The sequence below is a fragment of the Callithrix jacchus genome, chromosome X (genome assembly GCF_049354715.1).
Source record: "Callithrix jacchus isolate 240 chromosome X, calJac240_pri, whole genome shotgun sequence".
Lineage (NCBI taxonomy): Eukaryota > Metazoa > Chordata > Mammalia > Primates > Cebidae > Callithrix > Callithrix jacchus.
The window spans coordinates 114,569,978-114,596,658 of NC_133524.1; the positions used below are offsets into that span (position 1 = coordinate 114,569,978).

A 26,681-nucleotide genomic window follows, 5' to 3' on the forward strand; every position below is an offset into this window, starting at 1 on the left:
TTTTATAGACCCAACTTTTAAATAATGATGGCCACAACCCATTAATGAAAAAAGTGTTTGATATCCATCTTGCTTTTCTTAAAAATGGACAATCTGAAGTATCGCTGAAACATGTATTTGCCTCACTGAGAGCTTTCATCAGTAAGGTAAGAATAGAAGCTTGGGAGCAGCTGGTGGGCTTTCTTTATTGCAAAATGGAAGGAAGGGAAAATGGGGATCATTGTGGTGACATACATGATGCCAGCTGCTGAAACCATTATGTGCTACCTTTGTAAATAGAAATATAGAGCAACAAAGTACAGACAGAGGGCCTGACCATGAACCCCCTCAAATCAGAAGCTACTTTTTATTTCACCTCATCATACCTAGAGGGAGGCACACACACATCAAGATACATATACACAGAAACAAATACCATCAGGATAAAATAAGTCCATATAGACCACTGGAGGTGGGCAAGAGAAACACTCTAATTTAGTAAAAGTGTTTCTGCAGCAATGGAGCTAGGATTTAATGTGGATTCAGCAAGAGATGAGACTAGAAATGGAGTACAGATCATGTGGACTCATCTTAAGAGTTGGATTTCATCTTTTAGGCATCAGGTAGTCATGGAAGGGTTTTAAGCAGGGGAGTAACACAATTAGATTTGTATTAAGAGGGAATTGGTAAGGACAGGGGAACATCTCTTTAAAAGTTCTGTGGAAGAAGGATTGGTGACAATATCAAAGGCAATAAAAAGACTAGTTACAATAAGCTAGATAAGAAATGAGGGCTTGAAGTAAGGCAGTGGCAGAGAATATGTAAGAATCAAAGGCAGATGAGACATGTTGAGATAGGATTTACAGGATTTAGTCATTGATCCACTGATAGTATGGTGGAGTGTGGTGGTTGATGTGAAATACAGGGGAAAGACTACATTTGCAGTAAAAGTTAATGAGTCCTGTTATATAGATCTGTTGAATTTGAGTACCTATGGGACATTACGATACGGATCTTTGCTCTGGAGAGGGATCAGATTGGAGAGCCAGACTTGGAGTCACTCTCCATTCATCCATACTATATTTATTGAGCACATTCTCTGTGTCAAGTGCTGTACTAGGTCCTGGAGATACAATGGAGATATGAAATATACTCTTTGCCCTCATGAAGCATTCGGTCTTAGTGGGGATAGGGGAGACAGAAAATAAATAATACAAGAATCAGTAATTATAGGCCGGGCACAGTTGCTCACTCCTGTAATCCCAGCACTTTGGGAGGCCGAGGCGGGCGGATCACCTGAGGTCAGGAGTTTGAGATCACCCTGGCCAACATAGTGAAACCCCATCTCTACTAAAAATACAAAAATTAGCCGGGCATGGTGGCAGGTACCTGTAGTCCCAACTACTCAGGAGGTTGAGGCAGGAGAATCACTTGAACCCGGGAGACAGAGATTGTACCGAGCTGAGATCGCGCCACTGCACTCCAACCTGGGCAACAGAGCAAGACTCCACTTCAAAAAAAAAAAAGCAAGAAAATCAAGAGCAGAACATTGCAGAGAAACAACAACATTGAAGGGAGGTTCAAAGAGGAATCTGTAAGGGAGATGAGAGGGAGCAGTCATAGAGGTGGGAAGAAAGGTAAGAAAGGATATCATGGAAGCCAAAGAAGGAAAGAGTTCCAATGTTGTCATGATGTATACAGAGTAGTCAAATAAGATAAAGGGGGAAACAGATCTGTTAGAATTGGCAGTTAGGAGGTCGTTGATGATTTTGGCCACTGCCCACTCAGAGAACTGAGTGATGTGTTTAGAAAACGTAGTGTAGTGATGAGCTACACTATAGCTCTGCTCTCCTTTAAATGTTTCTTTTCATACCAGAGTATCTGCTTCATCCAGAGTTAGTCTGGTGAAGTTATTGGTGAGATTTCCCAATTACCAATCAGAAAATTTTATTAAGCATTCATTATCTGCATAGAATTACACTTAGTATTAAGGTGAAATAAAGGGTAGATTTCTATAATATGAGTCTAAATTCAAGGTTCCTAAGAAATAATTTTTCAAAGATGGTCCTCTAGCTTCACTCTCTGAAAAACATCTATTGTGTGTGCTGAAGCAGTTTTATTACTCTCTTACCTAGACCTATAAGCATGGGAAATTATAACAAGTCTATGTTATGTGTATATTTTATCTTACACAAAGCAGACTGAATACATTCTCAAAGGAGCAGACCACTTGTCTCTTTTGATAATTAGTCACTTTCATACTCTTTTTATTTGCTAAAATGCATCTTAACTATCGGTGTTTATGCGAAGAGGATGCGTGTGTGTGGCGGGGGTGTACATACCTCCTATATCCCGTTTTGTTAAAAGATTAACTTTACTTGCTGAGTAGATTTTAGCTATAATTTTCTCCGCACTTGGATGTTCACAATAAAGGAACTGTTGAAATATAAAGCAGTAGGGTAACTAATGAAAATTGACCTTCCCATTTTTATGTCCCCATTTGAGACCCATCATTCATCATTTCAGACATTGTTTCAAAACATATTGAGAACCTGTTTATTGTATTATGGTGGTAGAAAAGTAATTGCGATTTTTACCATTACTTTTATAGCATTTACATTCAGTACCTTTACATCTTTTAATAACTTGTATACTGACGTAAGTTCTGTTATTAACGCATGCTGGTGTTTATGTTAACTAGTTCAGGCTCTCTGGAGAGCAGAGCCTGCCTTATGTTGATTTAGTATCCTCAAAGCACCCAGCATAGTTTTAGGTGAGGATATAGAAGGTACTTGATATCCCATTGATTTTATGATTGGATTTTAGATACTTATTTCTGTTTTCCCTGTTCCTTAGTTCCCTTCAGCCTTTTTCAAAGGAAGAGTAAACATGTGTGCTGCGTTTTGCTATGAGGTTTTAAAGTGCTGCACATCAAAGATTAGCTCAACCAGGAATGAAGCATCCGCACTTTTGTATCTTTTGATGAGAAACAACTTTGAGTATACCAAAAGGAAAACCTTCCTGAGGACACATCTACAGGTCAGTGAAAATAAAAGCACCTCTTCATCTTTCTTCTCTTCAATCTTTAACCTCTAGATCAAGATCCAGAGCCACCCAACCAGTCCAATACAGTGTGGCCATCTAGCACTTGACATGTGACTAGTCTAAATTTAGATGTGCTGAAAGTGTAAAATGTACTATGGCTTTTGAAGACTAAGTATGCAAACAAGTAGAATGTCTCAATTGTTTTATATTGATTATACGTTGAAATGATATGTTGCCTGTATTAGGTTAGGTATATTAAAATAAGTTTCAGCTGTATCCCGTTTTAGTGTAGCTACTAGGTAATTGATAATTACGTACGTGGCTCATGCCATATTTCTATGGAACAGAGCTGTTCTAGAGCAAGGATGTTAAGAGCATAGGCTCTAGTTCTGATTTGTTTTTGTTTTTTGTTTTTTTTGAGACAGACTCTTGCTCTGTTGCCCAGGCTGGAATGCAGTGGTACAATCTTGGCTCACTGCAACCTCCACCTCCCAGGTTCAAGTTATTCTCCTGCCTCAGCCTCCTGAGTAGCTGGGATTAAAGGCATGTGCCACTATGCCCAGCTAATTTTTGTTTTTTTAGTAGAGACGGGGTTTCACCATGTTGGCCAGGCTGGTCTTGGACTCCTGACCTCAGGAGATCCACACACCTCAGCCCCCAAAGTGCTGGGATTACAGGCGTGAGCCACCGCACCCAGTCTCTAGTTCAGATTTGAGGACTGCCACATCCTGTGTGACCTGGAGCAAGTTACTTCCTTATCCTCTCAGTGCCTCAGTTTCTGCAAATTCAATGGGGTAAATATTGTTACCTGGTTCATAGAGTTTTTATGAGGATTAAATGAGATGATTAAATAACAAGCTTGTTAGATTTTATAGAACAGATAACACAGTTTATGTTTTTCATGCTCCAGTATGCCCACTTACTTTAAAAATGAGAGATGTCTCAAGGTTTAGTGGAAAGCATGGACTTTGGAATCAGGCCTACCTGTGCTTAAATCATAGCTTAAATCCTTACTTGCTGTGTGACCCTAAGCAAGTCACTCAATCTGGCTGAACCTGTTTCCTTATCTATAAAATGAGACTGGGTATTTCACTTTGCAGTGCTACCCTGAGTATTTCACTTTGCAGTGCTACTTTAAAACAAGGTGTGTGTAGTGCCTGATGCAATGTGTAGCACATGATTAATACTTCCTACATGATAGTTATTATTCAGCATCTCCACACTTTGGGGTTTATTGGATGAAATAGTTCTGAACTAAACCACAATTGGGACTGCTTGACTCGGTGGCCCTCATTGTAATATGAGAAATCGTTGGTCCTCTTTATATCTTCACTGCCATGGTCTGTCCCATTAGAGTTGTTTACTGGAGACAAGATTATTAATGGAGAAACAACCATAAGCAGCTTGTCAAAAGCAGAAGAATGTAACCCCCTCATATATGAAGAAAATACATTATGATGGTACAGTGTAGAATCTTTAAAAGAAGCATTTCATGTGAGTGCTTATGTACTTATAAAATGATGAGAATAAGCAGCATTTGTTCAAAAAGTATTTGGAAAATAATGTTTACTTCTTCCCACAGATAATAATTGCTGTAAGCCAACTGATAGCTGATGTAGCACTAAGCGGAGGATCAAGATTTCAGGAGTCTTTATTCATAATCAATAATTTTGCAAATAGTGACAGACCTATGAAGGTATGTTCTCATTTCAAATAATAAATTAGAACCACCTTTACTATCACGGTAGTTTAAACTCTTAAACTGTTATTGGATTCACAGCTTTGGATAGTATAGAATGTGTGGAATGTGAGTTTCATGAGTTAAGGGTTTTGTCTTGTACATCACTATATAGTACCTAGAACACTGCCTGGTACATGGCAAATATTCAATATCAGTTTAGTGGACAGATGAATGAATATATTATATATTGATAGTTGTTATGGCAAGTCGAATCTGAATTGTTTTTCTGTACTTCATTTCCAAACTTGCTCAGAAAATACATAGATCCTTTCTTTCTTTACAATTATTAATGTTGGTTAAATAAGCACTGAATTTGAAATTTCACAAAATCTCACATAGAATAGTTAACAGTTGCCTGATCCATTACCACTGGATGAGGAATGGCACAGAAGGGATTCATTATTTGATGGTTTCGTGAGTTTTAAAAATTATCTGTTAACAGATTGTAGCTTGCTGTAGATACTTATTGGCAAATCCATGCCCAAGGCTGTCATTCTTATGCACCAGTTTCTTGAGGCCAAACCCAAGACTCTGACCACCGTTCTGCTTTCTTTCCTATATGCTTAAAACTTATAGCACTGTAAAAATGCATCTGTTGCTTCATTGTGTGAAGTGCAGGTTCTGATCTTCAGTGGCACATGTATACAAGTGAAGAAGAATTTTTTGCCAATAGAGGGCTTTTCCTCCCAGAAGAATGAATCATCCCCATTCTTGAGAAAGTTCATCTTCCAGCACAGTTTGCCAATATTGTGTAAAATCTGAAAAAGATTAAAAGCTCATATTCACAGCATATTTGATGTTTGGATGTGTAGAATCTGTGTACCAAAAAATATTCCCATAGGAATGTTGCTTGCACTGAAAAATAACAGTGTGTAGTGCCAGCCACTCTCAGGCTGGGAAAGTTTGCTTTTCAGCCAGTTCTACCAGTTCCCCAGGGAATCAGTATATCCTCCAGCTAATCCTGTGAGCTGGAGGATAGAAACAGGTTACACCACTTATGCTCTAAGAAATTGTTTTGACCAGTTGTCACGATCCTTAATACCGTGTTATATAGGTAAATTGGTAAGCTTTTCCAAGTAAATGGGGTTTGTATACGCTCTCCTTGATAGGAAATCTTTTCTTTTCCTTAACTCATTTATAAAACGACTTAGTTTTATTCTGTTAAGGCAGTCATTACCAACAAACCCTATTACAAAAAGCTATGCCTTTCCCCTGGTGAATGGGATCTCTATTAATATATAGAAAGGAACTTTATGTATATAATTATTGTTTTTAAAGGGATCAAGTTATTTTTTTATTTCTATGTATTTATTTGTTTTTAGATGGAGTTTCGCTCTTGTTGTCTCAGCAGGAGTAAAATGGCCCGATCTTGGCCCACTGCAACCTCCACCTCCCAGGTTCAAGCAATTCTCCTGCCTCAGCCTCCTGAGTAGCTGGGATTACAGGCATGCACCACTGTGCCCAGCTAAGTTTTATATTTTTAGTAGACACGGGGTTTCACCATGTTGGTCAGGCTGGTCTCAAACTCCTGACCTCGTGATCCACCTGCCTCAGCCTCCCAAAGTGCTGGAATTATAGGTGTGAGCCACCATACCCGGCCAATTTTTTGTATTTTTAATAGAGGTGGGGTTTCACCATGTTGGCCAGGCTGGTCTTGAACTCCTGACCTCAGGTGATCCATCCACCTTTGCCTCCCAAAATGCTGGGATTACAGGCATGAGCCACTGCTCCTGGCCAAGAAGGCAGTTTTTAAAACCATTTCCCCCACATGTTTTTGTGTTCCTATTGACAAGCTCCCTAACTCCTATACCTCTTTTTCATCATCTCTGAAGCATAGATAATTGTGATTACTCCGGTGGAGGTTAAGAGGATGTGATAGGACTTCCTTAGCAGAGGCTAGGATAAAGAGGAAACTCTGTTGTTCTTGGGGCCAAAAACAAACTTTGAAAGCTTAATGATCTCTCTAAACTTTCTGGAATATTCTTTGTGATTCATGACCTCTCATTTGTATAAGTAGACATTTTTGCAGTATGGTTTTCACCTTAGTGTATGTGGTAGTTAGTGGATGCAGTAGGTGTGCACATCAGATGGAAGAGTGGCTAAGAACATCAGCTCTAGAGCCAGACTGCCTGGGTGAAAATCCTGTCCCTAACATATACCAATTTCGAGACTTCGGTCAAGCATTTAAATGCTTTTTAATAATGGTACCGGCCAGGCGCGGTGGCTCACGCCTGTAATCCCAGCACTGTGGGAGGCTGAGGCAGGCGGATCACCTGAGGTCAGGAGTTTCAGACCAGCCTGACCAACATAGAGAAACCCTCTCTCTACTAAAAATGCAAAATTAGCCCGGCATGGTGGCGTATGCCTGTAATCCCAGCTACTTGGGAGGCTGAGGCAGGAGAATTTCTTGAACCTGGGAGGCGGAGGTTGCAGTGAGCTGAGGTCGTGCCATTGCACTCCAGCCTGGGCAACAAGAGCGAAACTCTGTCTCAAAATAATAATAATAATAATAATAGTACTTATAGGGTTATCATAAAAATTAAAACATGTAAAGAACCCAGACCAGTGCTTGGCACATAGGAACCTGTCAATTTTTGGTTACTGTTACAAGAAAACGGCAAACATAGATCCCTCCCATGCTGTGGAATTCACAGTGGAGGATCTGGGATTCAAGGCCAGGTAGTCTGACTCCAGAGCTCATGCTTTTATGTCCTATGAATATACTGCCACCTAGATTAGAGCCTCCGAAGCCTGGGCTAGTTACATATTTTAAAAATAATTTATTTAAAATTATTTCAATGTACTGTATGCAATACCAAGAGCTATAACAGGAAGTGAAAATCATATTATGTCCTCAGCATTGCATGGCAAGTCTTAGAGCTCATCAATATTGTTGTTCAACATGTCTTTTTTGTTTGTTTTGAAATTAGGCAACTGCCTTTCCCACAGAAGTCAAAGACTTGACCAAGAGAATCCGCACTGTTCTTATGGCCACTGCCCAAATGAAGGAGCATGAGAAAGACCCTGAAATGCTAATTGATCTCCAGTATAGCTTAGCCAAGTCCTATGCAAGCACTCCAGAGCTCAGGAAAACCTGGCTTGATAGCATGGCCAAGATTCACGTAAAAAATGGAGATTTTTCAGAGGTGACTACTTAAAGTTTGGTTCTAAACAACCCTCCAAAACACCTTGAGCGTGTTCTGACAGTTCTTTCTTTGTCATCCTTTTTCAGGCTGCAATGTGTTATGTCCATGTAGCAGCTCTAGTTGCAGAGTTTCTTCATCGAAAAAGTAAGATATTTCTGTTCTTAGAGATGGGGGATTTTCATTTAGCTTAATAGCTTTTTATCTCTGTAGCTTAACTATGAATATGATATAATTGAACTCTGAAAAATGTGTTCACCCTTGTCCTCATTCAGTGTTAAAAATAAGCTGTTATAAAATAAAACTGGATTGTTCGTTATCCCCTCTGCTTTCATTAGGGGTTACGAGAAAAGTTAAATAGTTACAGGGTGGTCAGGTGTAGGGGCTCATGCCTGTAATCCCAGTGCTTTTAGAGGCCAAGGCTGGAGGATTGCTTGAGGCCAGGGGTTTGAGACCAGCTAGGCAACAAAGCAAGATCCTATACCTATTTTAAAATAAAATATAAAAGAGAAAAAATAATACAGGGCCAGACCTGATGCCCAGTGTTTATTTTCCAAGACTGTTCCTCCCTGGAAGACTGCCACAAATTAAATTCTTCTCAAGGCTCAAGTTGGGATAGTACAGATTACTTATTTCCCCCTCATCACCAACTGCCCGTAGACTATGTCTCTCCAGCCACTTTAGTGCAGTGATAACTGGGTGTTAAAAGGGAGTCATACCCTTGAAGGGCTTCAGGCCAGCAGCTCCAGAGTCCTCATTTAAGATTCCTAATTCAGGACATCTACTTGGAAGTGTCCCTTTCCATAAACAAGTATTGTTGACCACTGCTTAACAGCATTGTTGAACAGACTGCATCTGCTCAAATAGTAACCCAGTTGAGTTAGGTTTAATCACTGGTTGGCAGTGGAGATTGCAACCAAGAAATCTCTGTCAACATCCAAGCTACTTCCTTGAAGGCAGTGGAATGAGTAACAGTATGACAAAATGAAACCAACTTATTAAAGGAGTCATATCACTCTGGCTTTAGCTGTAGGAACACAACCATATTTTGTTTTGTTTTATTTTTTAACTCCAGAATTCCTACAGTTAACTATGTATCTCTCATTTCACATTGAGGCTCAGCATTCAATTGCCTCATATAATAATACCCATGTGGAGAATCTTTTCCTAAAAAGATTCTTGGCCGGGTGTAGTGACTCACACCTATAATCTCAACACTTTGGGAGGCCTGGGCAGGTGGATCACTTGAGCTCAGGAGTTTGACACCAGCCTGGGCAGGATGGTGCAACCCTGTCTCTATAAAAATACAAAAATTATCTGGGCATGGTGGCACATGCCTGTGGTTCCAGCTACACAGGAGAGTGAGGTAGGAGCATAGCTTGAGCCTAGGACACTGCACTCCAACCTGGATGACAGGACAAGACCCTGTCTCAAGAAAAAAAAAAAAAAGATTCTTCTCAAATATAATTAAAATGCAGATTTGTTTTACTTATATTTTAAATTAACACTTTCTGTTTGACTCTGGAATTCTTTTGAACAACTATGTGTTTGATATATTTAGTTTTTCCTTTTAATATACATATGTGGGTTTTAAACAGAGAAAGAGATTAATTACCAAAATGAGGCCCCATTTGAGGGTTTTTTTTAATCACTGGTATGCCTATGAAATCACAGTATATATTGAAATTACACACTTGAAATTCCAAACAAACTGACAGATACAAGAATCTTAAACACAGTATTGTGATTTTAAGTACATCTTCAGAGAAATAGGTTAATATTATATCATCTTTTTAATTAGTAGAAATCTGGCCAGGAGTGGTGGCTCACCTGTAATCCCAGCACTTTCGGTGGCTAAGGTGGGTGGATCACCTGAGGTCTGGAGTTCAAGACCAGCCTGGCCGACATGGTGAAATTCCATCTCTACTACAAAGACAAAAATTAGGCATTGTGGCACAAGCCTGTAATCCCAACTACTCGGGAGTCTGAGGCAGGGAAAATCACTTGAACCCGGAGGCAGAGGTTGCAGTGAGCCAAGATCATGCCACTGCACTCCAGCCTGGGCAACAAGAGCAAAACTCTGTCTAAATATTAATAATAATAATAATAGAAATCTGAAGATTTTTATGTCTACTAAGTCTAAAACTGTACTTTTTAGATTTTGAAAATAATTATATTAAAGCTATTTCCCTATAATTTTTTTACTTTTTTCACAAGTGCAAAGACATTAAAGCTAAGCAAAAATCAAGAATTATTTATCTTTATTATCAGTCCTTAGGCTTTAGAAATATAATTTCTTGCTATGTTTTTTTCTGGACATTAGCATGAGACAGCTAGCATAAACGCTAAACTGATGTTTCATCAAATGCAAATAATATTTTTTAACTAGCCATTTATGTATTTCATAATACCTTCAAGGTTTTTTTTTTTATAATTTATCCTTCATAGAAATCAAAGCACTCTTCGCTAAAGAGGAAAAAATGTTTTTTTTGAATGTTAAACAAAAAATAATGTTTAAGAGAATTTGCACATTTTTGTAAGTGCCATTTAAACATTTTTTAAATTAAATTTTAAGTTCTGGGATACATGTGCAGCACGTGTAGGTTTGTTACATAGGTAAACATGTGCCATGGTGGTTTGCTGATGCCATCTATTTTTAAACCTAGAAAACTCTATTTGCCTAAACTAGAAAACCTTGTTCTAAAATAGTGGTAGTAGTAAAAATCCTCAGGGTTTTCCCTACTTAGCTTCAGTGATCCAAAACACCTTTTTTTTCTTAAATAGCTGATTATACTAGCTGTACCAAGGTCGGCTACTGGTTTAAAACACAAGTTAAAAACATTATTAAACTGACTATTATTCTAAGTGAACTAACTCAGGAATGGAAAACCAAATATCGTATGTTCTTGCTTATAAGTGGGAGCAAAGCTATAAGGATGCAATAGCATAAGAATGATATAATAGACTTGGGGACTTGGGGGGTCAGGGAGGGATACAAGACTACACATCGGGTACAGTGTATACTGCTCAGGTGACAGATACACCAAAATCTCAGAAATTACCACTAAAGGACTTATCCATTAACAAAAAAATCACCTGTTCCCCAAAAACTATTTTTTAAAAACCTGTCATCTGTTAACCTCCCATCCATTCTGAGAAAGCCACAATCCCCCAGCATTAGTGAGCTCTTTGAAGTCTAGATAAGACCTGGTAATTGACTGAGTAAATAAAAATACATTTGAGTGCAGAACTAAAAAAAAAAAAAACGTGTAATTTACACTTAAGACCAACGTATTTGACAAAGATAATTGGGCACCTTTAGATGTCTTTGTTTTTTTGTTTTTTGAGGCAGTGGCTCGATCCATCACCCAGGCTGGAGTGCAGTGGCGCAGTCTTGGCTCACTGCAGCCTCTGCCTCCCAGGCTCAAGTGATTCTCCTGCCTCAGCCTCCTGAGTAACTGGGATTACAGGCAGGCACCACCACACCCAGCTAATTTTTTTTTTTTTTTTTGAGACAGAGTTTCGCTCTTGTTACCCAGGCTGGAGTGCAATGGCGCGATCTCGGCTCACCGCAACCTCCGCCTCCTGGGTTCAGGCAATTCTCCTGCCTCAGCCTCCTGAGTAGCTGGGATTACAGGCACACGCCACCATGCCCAGCTAATTTTTTGTATTTTTAGTAGAGACAGGGTTTCACCATGTTGACCAGGATGGTCTCGATCTCTTGACCTTGTGATCCACCCGCTTCGGCCTTCCAAAGTGCTGGGATTACAGGTGTGAGCCACCGCACCCGGCCTAATTTTTGTATTTTTAGTAGAGACAGGCTTTCACCATGTTGGTCAGGCTGTTCTCAAACTCCTGATTTTGTGATCCACCCACCTTGGCCTCCCAAAGTCCTGGGATTACAGGTGTGAGCCACCACGTCCAGCCTAGAACTCTGTTTTCTATTATTAAGTGCACTTCGATCATGAAGCCAACAGGGAAGGAGCATTAGAGTATCCCTGATACATATTCATTTTAAATCCCTGATACATATCTATTGCCAAAAATGTTTTGTTTTCTTTAACTCCTAACCAATTCCTCTTGAAGTACATTATAAAACATTTTTAAATCAAGATGGAATAAAATGCTACTCATCAGTTGACACATTGGAAGCAGATGTCCTACTATGTAGCATTTTTAAGGAAAAAAAAATACTTTGTCTTACTGGATCATTGCCTAAGCAGGGAAGGGCTTAGGGGCCCTTGCCCCTAAAAAGTGACTATACAATACCCAGGAGGGACCATTTCCAGATTCTTTTCTTCACTGTATCAGGCACTGAACTGACAGGAAATGGGAAAGGAGGTATGCAGTTCTCCCTGCCCCCACCCCCACCCTACCCTCAAATTTCTTTCAGGCAGCCTGAGCTCTTCTTGTTCTACCAGAGAGACTTAAGGATTACTATTCTCTTTCCTTTATTGAAGGTACCTTAAAGTGATAATACTGAGAGTCAGCTATTCTCCCTCCCAAAAAAAAATAAAATAAAAAACAACTCAGAATTTGCTTATTTTTATTTTGTTTAAGAATCTCAAAATTTCTAGATCACATTCTCCCTTTTTTCTTTTCTTAAAAAAGGGTACAACTGTTTTCCCCAGGGAAGACAAGAGTCAAGTCTCTGCATTCTTTCACCACCAAACAGCATCCTAGGTTCAGCAAAGCTTCAGGCCTGCAAGGATTCGCCCAGCAACCCAGAAAAAGGAATTTCCTTTCCCATTGAGTCTGTTTTTTTCATTCCTTATAGGGTAATGTTGCTCTCTTTCCCAAGTCTTTGTACCCAGGATCTGATAGCTTGAGTTTCACAAAGCTTTTTATTCCCTCATTCTTTCCTAGTTTCCCCTTCTTATCCTCCACTCAGGACTCCTAGCTCTTATCCTTCTTCTGACCAGCCATCCTTTTTTTTTTTTTAATCAAGGATTGCACTACTGTCCCATCTTTCATACCCCTTTCCACTTTTTTTCACAGGATAACTTGTATTCAAGGTTGTGATCTCTATCTGAACAGTTTCCATCTTGCTTTCCCTAGGACAGCAGTCAGGAATACAGAAGTTACAGCTGTAAACAGCAAGGTCAAGAGTCCTGATCAAATACCAGAGAAACTGATAGCAGACTGTCCAGGACCACCTTCTACAGGGCTGCATAGGTCTACATGAGATCCCTCAAACAAATGCCTCTTTCTGTTGGGATATGTACACTGGCCAGTTCTAGACTCAGCAACTTGTTTCATCTGAAAATCTTTCCAGAACTAAGGGGAATCAGGGTTTTCTCCAAGCATTTTAAAGAATCTAATAAACAAAGGGTCCTGATATAATTGGATATTGGTCGGTGTTGATAACTTTAGCAAAAGGGGGGAGGAATATATTCATGTCTAGGTAGAAATAAATTATCAGGCAGATGCATTAAGACAACACACTTAGCAAGAATATTGGACTCTGAAGCTGAAAATTCACAGTAGTAGTCTTTACACTATATAACTCAGATACAACTTTCAAAAGTGGATGTTTATGTCTTTGTTCTTGAGATAAACCATAATGTTCTGTACTACTACTTAAAATACACCAGAAGACTCTCTAGCAAGATGCTTTTAGCCTCATCTGATCTCTGGCATAGGAGTGTGCCCTTCTTCATCCTCCCTTAAATCCAAGCATTCTAGAAAAACCCTACATTTGGAAATGACTTAAAGTAATAATCTCTTCTGAACGGATGGGAATTTTTTTCCCAGTCATGGACCTAGCTGCTTGAGGCCTTCAGGGACTGACTAACTTCTTCAATAAAGCCTATGTTCTTTGTCTCTTCATTCAAGACTTGGACCCTCTTCTTTAGGCCTAGCTCTTGACTTCATAGCGGTGATCAAGTGGGATGATTTCTTCTAAATTTTAAAAAGTTCTAATGCACTACTGCACAAAGAATATCCCACAGACCAGCTGCTAGTGTGGGAACTGTTTGTCACATGTTTACAATAAGATAAGGAGTATTGTCCTGAATGTAAATCAACCATGTCACTAAATACTCTGTTTATTCAACTGACTTGTTCTTTTTAATAAAAAGACTTGTTGAAGAAGGAAATGAGAAATTGATTTACATTCTGGTAAAAGTTCTTTATCTTGTTATGGTCCAGTACTTTGAATAGAACTCTCTAGAGGTCTGTAACAGACTGTTTTAGGCATGCTTATCTTCAGAAATGAAGCAGGCTATGTTTTATCTTCAGTGCATTTTATTACCTACTTTATTTGAACAAAAATGGTCTTGTTCAAACATTTTGGGAGTCTGAGATGGGCAGGATTGCTTGAGCTCAGAAGTTTGAGACCATCCTGGGCAACATGGCGAGACCTGGTCTCTACAAAACATACAAAAATTAGCTGGCTGTGGTGACTTGCACCTGTAGTCTTAGCTACTTGGGAGGCTGAGGCAGAAAGATGGCTTGAGTCTAGGAGGTCGAGGCTGCAGTGAGCTATGATCACACCACTTCACTGCAGCCTAGGCAATGGGGTAAGACCTTGTCTGAAAAAAAAAATGTATTTCAAAATAACTCTATCTTCCCCTACCAGACTTTCATCTCTCTCTCAAAGAAGTGTGGTTCCAACTTCTATGTGTGGTTCCTACCCATGTTTTGTCAAGCATCTTACCAAGAAAATATATGTCTAGTGATTAGATTTCATTTAGACAAGAAGAGTTGGAAAAATCCAAGCCCTGATACATAACCTCTTTTCCACCAGAATTCTGACAAATCTCTTCAACATGAGGTCTGATTTTTTAAACCTTCCTTCTTCCTTCCCCAAACTCTAACAGGAAGATTACCAGATACTTAGTTGTAAGGAAAGGCCATTATTCGTAAGTATCACTGTTAGACTGTAGAACAGTAGATTGCAATTGTCAGTTTTTGTTTGTTTTTTGGGGTTTTTTTTGTGACTAGCTCCTATCAGAAGGAAACTTTTTGAATGACTAACAGGTTATGTTATAAAGAGGCAGAATTTTCCTTTAATTCTAAAATTACAGCTGACTTAGATAAAGGTAAAGGCAGACACAGTAGGAATGTTTCAGACATGTTCCCCTGTCTAGAATCTATAGAGGAACCATGTGGCCTTTACACCTAGACTTTTGCTTAACAGTAATGATTTAGTCCAGAGCCTGCAGCAGCTGTTTTCAGCTTAAGTTCACTTCCTACTTCCCGGGTGTCCAGCTGGCAGCAATGATTTTATTCTACCTTGAGAAAGCTAGTTTATTTGTTGGTAGGCTTATTTGCTAATAATAATTCATTGAGTATACGCTAGACTTCATTCTAAACACTTTACATTTCTCTTAATTCCCATAGTGTAGTTATTATTATCCCTGTTTTACAGATGATAAAACTTTTTATAGTCCCAGGGAGATAAACATTAGCACAAAATCACACAGTTACTGGTAGAGCTGAGTCTATGTAACTCCAAAAATGATGGTTCTTCCAGTACTCCGTCCTGTTTTCTCTAGGATGCTTCATTCCTGCCATCTGTTGTTATTTCCTGACTCTCTTAAAACTCCAAGGCCAGACCTTCTCCAACATCTCACTTCCTCTCCCAAATCTCAGTGAAATTAGGCACTAGACATGGTTACCAAAGATCACTTAGTGGTTACCTGAAAAGTGCCTGTCCTCTTGTTTAGATGGTAGAACACAAATGTATACAGGATCAAAGTTTAAATAAAAATGATTAGATCGCACTAGGTGAACATCTATCCTAGCCATTGAAGGGGATACATAGTCAAAGATTAAAACTTATTCAGGCCAGGCGTGGTGGCTCACGCCTGTAATCCCAGCACTTTGGGAGGCTAAGGCGGGAAGATCGCGAGGTCAGGAGTTGGAGACCAGCCTGGCCAATACGCTGAAACCCCATCTCTACTAAAAATACAAAAATTAGCTGGGCATGGTAGCACGTGCCTGTAGTCCCAGCCACTCAGGAAGCTGAGGCAGAAGAATCACTTGAACACGGGAGGCAGAGGTTTCAGTGAGCCAAGATTGTACTACTGCACTCCAGCCTGGGCAACAGAATGAGAAGCCATCTCACAAAAGAAACAAAAAAGCTTATTCAATAAGTAACTTTTGCTCATTTTGTGGGTGGAGAAACTAATAAAATATGTAGTAGAAACAAATTTTAATTTTTTTGTAAGTGAAAATTGTACTTAAACTTTGATTCTTACAAAAATATGTGTTATTTTAAATAGCCCATCTCTGTAAGGCTCACTGTTATTTATTAAATACCTTCTCATAAATTTACTGTTTTTTTAATTCATGCAGAATTATTTCCTAATGGATGTTCAGCCTTCAAGAAAATTACTCCCAATATAGATGAAGAAGGAGCAATGAAAGAAGATGCTGGGATGATGGATGTCCATTATAGTGAAGTAAGGATTCCAGGGCCTGCATTGCCAGTTATATAAATTTCACTTCTTAAAATTCATGTATATTAAACAATTATTACAGCTAACCTAATTTGAAGGTAACTACGGGTTAATGAACTTTAAGTATTAAAACTATTCAGGACAAAGATATTCCTGTTTAGAGGGCCCTGTCTCTTGAACTAGTCCCATTGTCTAGTTTTAGAAATGCAACATTTGCCATCCTTAAGTCACCATCCCAATAACTAGATAAGAGTCAAAATACATTGGAAAATTTTCCTTAAAAAATAGAATTAACATTGTCCTTTACTTCAGCTAAGACACAGTACATACAAAAGTATTTTTAAATGGAAATTTTCTGCTCTAAACATCACATGGATAGAAAAGAGTTTGGCTGTCAATTAACCACCAAAGATTTATTGAGCATTGACTTATGAGCAAGGCCCTGGATTCAGTGACCTAGGAGGTTTAAATAATTAGGTTTGACTAGTCCCTGACATCCAGGGTCCACCTGAAGAGATAATACATGTACATGAAATGGAAAAAAGTAAGACTTGTGAATAATATTTGAATAATGTAGACAAAAGGTCCTATGCAAAGTCAAAGGTGAAAAATGCCTTAGAGCTCAGGTAGAACAGAGGAGGTATGATCAGAGAGTGGTTGGAAGAAGAAGGGCACCCTGAAGGCATTCTAACAAACAGGAACAGCAGGGACTATGACAAAGGTAGGAAAGTGTAAGACATGTTTGAAGCACAGTGGATCCTTTTGGCTATTCCTGTAGGTGCCCATAGAGACGAGTATTAGTTGAGGCCAGATTTTGAGAAACTTTCAGTATCTGGACTTTATTCAGTAGAATGTTGAATAGATAGCAAGATAATGACTAGATGAAAGCAAGGAAGAGGGAAAGCTAATTTGGTGATGATGTGGGAGATGTATTGAAGAAATAGGGATAGGAGACAAAGGCAGGGGCTAGAGAGAAGCCTGTCCTAATTATCCAGATATAAGTAGTTAAGACTTAAACCAGGGTAGTGAAAGATTCAGGAAACACTGTGAGGAAAGAAGAAGATTTTGCTCGCTGTGGGAGGGGAAGGGTCAAAGGTAGCACTAAGATTTCAGGTTTGAAGGTTAGGAGAAATGATAGATGGATGGTTTTGCAGGAAAAATGATGAATTCCGCTTTATAGGTGAGTTGATTTTGAAGTGAAAGCTTACCAAAATGGAAATAACCATCAAGCCATTAAAAATGTGGAACTGAGGCTGGGTGCAGTGGGTCACAACTGTAATCCCAGCACTTAGGGAGGCCAAGGTGGGCAGATCACCTGAGGTAAGGAGTTATAGACCAGCCTGGCCAGCATGGCTTTACTAAAAATACAAAAATTAGCCAGACATGGTGGCACCTGCATCTCAGCTGCTCAGGAGGCTGAGGCAGGAGAATCTCTTGAACTCAAGAGGTGGAGGTTGCAGTGAGCCAAGATTGTGCTACTGCACTCCTGCCTGGTTGGCAAAGTGAGACTGTCTAAAAAAAGAAAGAAAAGTAAAACAAACATGAAACTGAATCTAAGGAGAGCAATTAGGGTTAAAATTACACATCTGGAAGTCATATCCTTATGAGAACCAAAACAGAGTGAATGTTAGACATAATATAGTGAGTGAAGACCACATAATCAAGGACTGAACCATGGGGGAAAGTTCACCAAGAGTGTAAACATAGAAAACAAGAAAGAAACACACAAAAGCAGAAAGATTGAAGTTATAGTCCCATAAGATTACATTTCTTAAAAAAGTTATATTAAACAATGGGATTAAAATTAGAGTGATACATTTCGTAAATACTTTATGAATTGATTTTTAAAAATACACAAATCTCAACTTAGCTCTGGTTTATTTAGCTAAATTAATGATACACCTAGAAGCTTTACCTACTATTTCTACATAGTCTCTCTCCCTGTTGGTAAAATAAGGACAATAATACTATCGTGGTCACTTCACAATATATGTGAAAACTTTAAAAGTCATGAAGTGTGAGAATAATGTCAGGTTTTATCATTGACCTACTTGGCAGTGGAATTTCTTAAAGGCAAGTTGGTGTCCTTTTACCTTCAGAACCTGCAAGAATAGATACTTAAAATAGGTTTGCTGAATTAATTGATCATAACAGAGAAGAAAGATACTTGAATTTTATTCCAGCTCAATTTTTGACTGTGTAGCCTTGGACAAGTTAATTCATGTTTCTGGATCTTAGTTAGATTAAGATGATTTCTCAGAGACCTACAGGTTTTGCAGGCTGTCAGCAGAATGATTCAGAGGATTTCATGGGGGCTAACTGGTTCAGCACAACTGAACTTACATCCTTGCCTTCTAAACAGCAGCATCAGCATATTCATAGAAATGGCTTTGAGCTTGACCCTTCTTTATACTCTTAAGGAGAGCAATAACTTTTCTTAATAATCAAAAACTGTAGTTAGTTTTCTGTGTAAACACATTCGTTGAACATCTTTTGGGTTCTACAAGTAATTTATACATACTTTTATTTGATGTATACAGGTAGAATCATGTTCTACCAAGTGCCACTTTATGTTTCAGTTTGCATAATAAGGCTTCTTCCTTATATTCTAGCCAGTTTAAAAAAAAACTGACAATGGCCAGGCACAGTGGCTCACCCCTGTAATTCCAACACTTTGGAAGGCCAAGGTGGGCAGATCACAAGGTCAGGAGATCGAGACCATCCTGGCCAATATGGTGAAACCCCATCTCTACTAAAAATACAAAAATTAGCCAGACATGGTGGCACGCACCTGTAGTCCCAGCTACTCAGGAGGCTAAGGCAGGAGAATCACTTGAACCTGGGAGGCAGAGGTTTCAGTGAGCCGAGATGGCACCACTGCACTGCAGCCTGAGCGACAGAGCTCCGTCTCAAAAAGACAAAAACAAAAACAAAAAACCTGACACTGATTTAGAAGTTGCATTGAAATGAAAAATACAAACTGTTGTCCATTTAGTGCTTGTATTTAAATATGTGAGTTAGCCCAGTAACAATGAAATCAAATTTGTTTCTAAAAATATATTTCTGACTTGATTTGCAGCAAGTTTTTTTTTTCTGTGATACAGCCCTAGGAGGTCCTGATGACATATGCCCCTGTAATCGATTTTTAAAGATATGATTAATATATAATTGGGCTGGGCATGGTGGCTCACATGGTGAAACCCCGTCTCCACTCAAAATACAAAAATTAGCCGTGTGTGATGGCACAGGCCTATAATCCTGGCTATTCAGAAGGCTGAGGCACAAGACTCTCTTGAACTCCAGGGGCAGAGGTTACAGTGAGCCAAGATCGTGTCACTGTACTGCAGCCTGAGCAACAGAGCGAGACTCTGTCTCAAAAATAAAAATAAAAATGATATAATTAATATGTAATAAAATCTTAAACAATTTGATGAATTCTGACAGTTGTATACACCCATGTAACCTACCATCAGAAACAAAAAATAGAACATGTCCATTCCTTCAGGAAAGGTACCCTTGAGCCCATTTCCAGCCAGGCTCCCCACCTCTGCCATCTGATTTCTATCACTATAAAATAGTTTTTATGTCATAAAAATGGAATCATTCAATATGTACCCTTTTGTATCTGGCTTCTCTTGTTTAACCTGATGTTTTTGAGATTCATCCATATTGCTGAGTATATCAAAAGTTTGTTCTTTTCCATTGTCTTTATATACAAATTTTAAATTCATTCATTTGATGGATTTTGAATTGTTTCCAGTTTCGGGCTGTTATGAATAAACCTACTTTCAACATTCCTATCTATGACTTATTGTTGACATATGCTTTTTTTTCTCCTGGGTAAATACCTAGGAGTGGCACTGCTGAATCCTAGGGAAGATATATATTTAACTTTTAAGAAATTTCCAAAGAGTTTCTCAAAGTGGTTGGACCATTTTATGAAGTTTTCCAACAGTATATGAGAGTTCTAATTGCCCCACATCCTCCCTAACATCTGATATTGCTAGTCTTTTTTAATTTTAGCTATTTTATTAATATTAAGTGTGAATCAACATCTCATTCTGGCTTTTATTTGTATTTCCCTAATGATTGATCATAGCTAACACTTTTTCAGGTGTTCCTTGGCCTCTTTTATATTTTATTTTGTGAAATGTGTGTCTTTTATCCATTTTAGAAATCATATTGTTGTTTGATGGGAGTTCTTTCTTGGATATAAATCACTTGTCAGATGTATTTGCTGTAAATTTATTTACCAGCCTCTGACTTGTCTATTCACTTTCTTATTGAGTCTTTGGTTGAGCAGAAAATTTTGGTTTTGGGGTGTGTGTGTGTGTGTGTGTGTGTGTGTGTATTTGAGACAGAGTCTTGCTCTGTCACCCAGGCTGGAGTGCAGTGGTGTGATCTTGGCTCACTGCAACCTCCGCCTCCCGGGTTCAAGCAATTATCCTGCCTCAGCCTCCTGAGTAGCTGGGATTACAGACACAAGCCACCATGCTTAGCTAATTTTTGTATTTTTAGTAGAGACGGGATTTCACCATGTTGAACAGGCTGGTCTCAAACTCCTGACCACATGATACACCCACCTTGGACTCCCCAAGTGCTGGGATTACAGGCATGAACCACTGCACTTGGCCTGGTTTTGGTTTTATGATAAAGTCCGATTTATTATTTTATAATAGTTTGTTCTTTTTTGTATCTGGTCCAAAAAATCTTTGCCTACCTCAAGATCCTGATAGTGTTATCCTGTGTTTTCTCTTAGAAACCTTGTTTATGAGTGTTGTTTAGGTCTGTAATATATCTAAAGTTCATTTGTGAGCATGGAATGGGATAGAGGTCAAAGCTCTTCGTGTGTGTGTGTGTGTGTGTGTGTGTGTGTGTGTGTGTGTAGACAGATAGGTGGTGCACACCATTTGGGGAAAAACAAGACTTTCTTTTTGTCCCATTGAATTTACTTTGGCACCTTGGTCAAGTCTGATTCTTCATATTTGTGTGGGCTATTTCTGGATTCTTGGTTCTCTACCACTGATCTATTTGCGCATCTTGATGCCAATATCACATTGTCTTGATTACTATAACTTTATAATAAGTCTTGAAATCAGGTAGTATTAGCCCTCCAGCTTTATTCTTTTTCAAAGTTGTTTTGGGTATTCTATATCCTTTGAATTTCTGTATAATCTTTAGAATCATCTTCTTTATTTCCTCAAAATATCCTGAGAATGGAGAGTTTAACAATATTGAATTTCTCTATCAATGAACATTTATTTGGATCATCTTTAACTGCTGATAATATTTTGTAGTTGTTAGGGTAGACATCTTGGGTTAGAGTTGTTGCTACATATGTGATATTTTGATGCTATTGTAAATAATATTGTTTGCTTTTATATTTTTATTTTTCGACATGTTGTTGTTACTATATAGAAATATAATTGATTTTGTGTGTTGACCTTACATCCTGCAACCTTACTAAATCTGCTTATTTGTTTTTGTAGTTTGTATGTTCCTGAGGATTTTCTACATATATAATTATGCCATCTGCACATAACAATTTTACTTTTTCTAATCCTGTATGCCTTTTCTCTTTCTCTTGCCTTATTGAACTGGCTAGAACTTTCAGCATAATGTTGGATAGAATTGGTGAGAGCAGACGTTCTAATTTGTTCTCAATATTAGGAGAAACATGTGCAGCCTTTAGGTTTATAAGAAATGCCGTTTATCAGATTGAGGAAGATCTCTTCTATTCTTTGTTTCTTGAGTTCTTTTTGATATCAGGAATGGATGTTGAGTGTTATATATGCCCTTTCTTGGCATCTATTGAAAGACATATAATTTTTCTCTCTTACTCAGTTTATGTGGTTGTATATTACATTTTTTTTCTAATTGTAACCCAACTTTACATTCCTGGGACAATTTGTACTACATGTGTACCTTATTTTTAATTCCCCCAAAGTTTTCCCCAAATTTGCTGGAATTTTAATTTGGCTAGCAGATGTTAATATATAGATGTTTTATTCAAGTAGCAACATTTTTTTCACATATACTATCCAGTACCACTAAAATAATTACTGGAAAGGCCAATATGAGTAAAATATTGCCCCTGCTCTCTCTCTTTTTTTTTTTGGAGACAGGGTCTTGCTCTGTCACCAGGCACCAGGCTGAAGTGCAGTGGCGTAATCCTGGCTCACTGCAACCTCTGCCTCCCGGGTTCAAGCAATTCTTCTGCCTCAGCCTCCTGAGTAGCTGGGACTACAGGCATGCGCCACCACTCCCAGCTAATTTTTGTATGTTTTACTAGAGATGGGGTTTTACTGTGTTTGCCAAGATGGTCTTGATCGCTTGACCTTGTGATCCACCCGACTCAGCCTCCCAAAATGCTGGGATGTCCCTGCTCTCAAAGAATCACAGCCTATTGGAAAAGTCAGATATGTAGATAATGTATAAATAATATAAAAATATAGTGATAAATCTTTACAAGAAATTAGTGAAATAGAAAAAAAAGTACATAGTGTCTTGCTTACCCTGTATTGATCAGGAGAACAATACTAGAAAAGGTGATACTTAAGTGTTTTAAAGAGATAAACCAAGTAAAAGGGATTAAAGGGAAGAGGGCACAACCTGAACAAAGACATAAAGCTAAGACATACCATTGTGCTTCAGGGAAACTACTAGTAGTTCACTGTTGTTATAAAGTACAAGGTTTGGTATGATGAATGATGAGATTGTACAAATATCAGCCACATCGTTGCAAGCTTTGTATACCAAATGAAGGAACTTGTCTCTTGTTCTGTGAGTGATGCAAAGCCATTGCCAGATTTTGAGAAAGGGAGAGTGACACACTCAGGTTTGCATTTTAATCACAGCCCTATGGCAGATACGTAGAATATATATTTGAAAGGGCTAAGACTGGAGGCAGGAAGATAAATTAGGAAAAAAAATCGTGAAGTTTTGAACTTTAGCAATGAGAGAAATGAAGAGAAAGGGTCAGATTTGAGAAATATTTAAGAAATAAAACTGGCAGGACTTGGTGATGATCTCAATAGAGAATGAGTAAAGAAAGAAGGTGTAATAGTTTCATAGGTATCTTAGACCATTTGGGCTTCTATAACAAAATACCAGAGATCGGATAGGTTATAAACAACAGAAATGTATTTTTCACTGTACTGGAACTTGCGTAGGTGAAGATAAAGGTGTTAGCTGACTTGGTGTCTGATGAGGATCGACTTCCTAGTTCATAGATTGTATCTTCTCACTGTGCCCTTAAATGGTGGAAGGGGGTGAGCTAACTCTCTGGGGTTCTTTTAATTAGGGCTCTGCCCTCATGACTTAATCATCTCCCAAAGGCCCCACCTCCTCATACCATCACCTTGGGGGTTAGGATTTTAACATGTGAATTCTGAGTAGACACAAGCAATCAGGCTGTAGCACTAAGACTACAATATCAAAGTACCACAAATTGGGTGCCTTAGAACAAGAGAAATTTATTGTCTCACAATTCTAGAGTCTAGAAATATGCAATCAAGTTGTTTTCAGGGCCATGCTCCTTCTGAGACTCTGGATAGAAGCCTTTCCTCTCTTCTGGTGGTAACAGTTGTTCCTTGACATCCCTTGTCTTGCAGCTGCCTCACTCCAGTCTGCCTCTGTTGTCGCATGGTGTTTTCCCTATGTGTCTCTGTCTTCATATAAAGATATCAGTCATACTGGATTGGGGCCCACCCTCCTCCAGTATCGCTTCATTGTAAACGATCATATCTGCAATGACTTTATTTTCAAATAAGGTCACATTCTGAGTTACTTGGGGTTATGACTTAAACTTATATTTTTGGGGGACACAGTTCAACCCATAACAGATGATAAAGTAAAAACTGCACTTAGTTTGCTACCTAAGGGTTTACAAGGTGTTGCCACTGCTGAGATAGGAAACACAAGTAAAAGAGCTGGAAGATTAATTCGATTTTCTAAAGGACATACAGGAAGAGCTGTTTTAGCAATCAGTTCTATAGGTCTGAGTGCATCTCTTTAAGATAAAAACAAGCTGTTATGAGTTATGGGCAGCATCAGTAATTGGCTTCGTGTTCTCATTATTGAGAACATGAGATGATGGTTCATAAAAGAGTTTTATAGCAACTATTACTCTGGCAGGGCTGGCGATCTCTATTTTGAGCTGTTATCTCATCATTCTCAGTAATTTTAGAGCCATCCGTTGGGAAGTGTTCTTTTTCAAAATTGAATCATTTTAATACCAAACCACAAAAACAAAATCTAAAAAATTTTTAAAACATCAAATCATTTTAATAAGCACATAAATCACCAACAGAATAGCTTGAAAAAGTTGTCAAATTTTCTTAAGACTAATATGGGTAAATATTGTTTTAATATAAAAGAAAAATATTGGCTGTTAGACATTCAGCCATCCTCAATTTGAAACAATATATTCCCTTTTAAAAAATACTCTTTCTGGCTGTGTTAACGTTTGCAAGCATATTAAACATCTTCATTATGTGACTAGACAAAATAAACATAGTTTACTATTGTTAACATCAATTTTATATTTTTAAGAATGTTTTCAGCTTTAAATATTTTTAATATTTGATTTTAAAAAGTCACACAAGTATGTTATTTTTGTGCATCTCATTGAATTTAGTACAATCTGTTGTTTTCTGCCAACTTGAAATGCTTCAAAATTTATTTGTCCAAAGCTCTAAAACTATTTTAAATTCCTAATTGGATTTTTATCTTAATGCAGGAAGTCTTGCTGGAGTTGCTAGAACAATGTGTAGATGGCTTATGGAAGGCAGAACGTTATGAAATAATTTCTGAGATTTCCAAGTTGATCATTCCAATTTATGAGAAACGTCGTGAGTTTGAGGTAGGCAATTTGAACATTTTTATCATTGGATTTTGTATTTTATTTTGGTTGTGGGGAAACAGTAATATAGTTCTGTTACTATTATTCTACTCTGTGTCCTCTGAAGAATACAAGGTTCATTAGATTATGACTTTTGTATTTTATCACAGAATATAGATACTTTATCATTTTGACACATTTGTCCAATTTCGAAGTGATAATCCCTAAAAATGCTATTAAATCCTAAGAGTTTTTTAAATGTCTTCACCACAAAGGAATGATAAATGTTTGAGGTGATATATTTACTAATTACCCTGATTTGATCATTACACAGTGTTAGCATGTATGGAAACAATGCATCATACCCCATACATACATACAACTATTACGTGTCAATTAAAAACAACACAGAACTTCCTCTGGTCCTGCTCATTAAAAGAAAATAAAGTAAAACTTAAAAAGTCCTACCTTATATTCATTTACATTTCCCAAATGAAATTAAGGGCAAAAGACCCAAAATATAAATTGAGATTTAAATTAGACTAATGGTTCTGAAAATATTTTCTTTTTTTTTTTTAAGATAAAGTCTCACTCTTTTGCCCAGGCACTGGCATGATCTTGGCTCACTGCAGCCTCCATCTCCCGAGTTAAAGTTATTCTCCTGCCTCAGCCTCCCAAGTAGCTGGGCTTATAGGTGTGCACTACCACGCCCTCCTAATTTTTGTATTTTTAGTAGAGACAGTGTTCACCATGTTAGCCAGGCTGGTCTTGAACTCTTGACCTCAGGTGATCCACCCGCCTCAGCCTGTCAAAGTGCCGGGATTACAGGCATGAGCCACGCACCTGACCTGAAAATATTTTCTTTTTTTTTTTTTTTTTTAATTTTTTATTGGATTATAGGTTTTGGGGTACATGAGCAGAGCATGCAAGACAGTTGCGTAGGTACACACATGGCAGTGTGCTTTGCTTTTCTTCTCCCCTTCACCCACATTTGGCATTTCTCCCCAGGCTATCCCTCCCCACCTCCCCCTCCCACTGGCCCTCCCCTTTTCCCCCCAATAGACCCCAGTGTTTAGTACTCCCCTTTCTGTGTCCATGTGTTCTCATTTTTCATCACCCACCTATGAGTGAGAATATGCGGTGTTTCATTTTCTGTTCTTGTGTCAGTTTGCTGAGGATGATGTTTTCCAGATTCATCCATGTCCCTACAAACGACACGAACTCATCATTTCTGATTGCTGCATAATATTCCATGGTGTATATGTGCCACATTTTCCCAATCCAGTCTATTATCAATGGGCATTTGGGTTGATTCCAGGTCTTTGCTATTGTAAACAGTGCTGCAATGAACATTCGTGTACATGTGTCCTTATAGTAGAACGATTTATAGTCTTTTGGATATATACCCAGTAATGGGATTGCTGGGTCAAATGGAATTTCTATTTCTAAGGCCTTGAGGAATCGCCACACTGTCTTCCACAATGGTTGAACTAATTTACACTCCCACCAACAGTGTAAAAGTGTTC

The 26,681-nt window shown here is 38.4% G+C and overlaps 1 protein-coding gene across 5 annotated transcripts in view; it reads left to right on the plus strand.

Annotated features, from left to right (window-relative positions):
- The window catches only part of DOCK11 (dedicator of cytokinesis 11), a 194,885-nt gene that overhangs the window by 148,630 nt on the left and 19,574 nt on the right, over window positions 1-26,681 (plus strand). For all 5 annotated transcript variants that reach the window (XM_078362461.1, XM_078362462.1, XM_078362463.1 and 2 more), the window contains 7 exons: window positions 9-146; window positions 2,836-3,018; window positions 4,607-4,720; window positions 7,696-7,911; window positions 7,998-8,055; window positions 16,210-16,316; window positions 25,054-25,176. In XM_078362461.1, coding sequence (XP_078218587.1) covers window positions 9-146; window positions 2,836-3,018; window positions 4,607-4,720; window positions 7,696-7,911; window positions 7,998-8,055; window positions 16,210-16,316; window positions 25,054-25,176 — 939 coding nt within the window. The remainder of the gene's footprint in view (window positions 1-8; window positions 147-2,835; window positions 3,019-4,606; window positions 4,721-7,695; window positions 7,912-7,997; window positions 8,056-16,209; window positions 16,317-25,053; window positions 25,177-26,681) is intronic.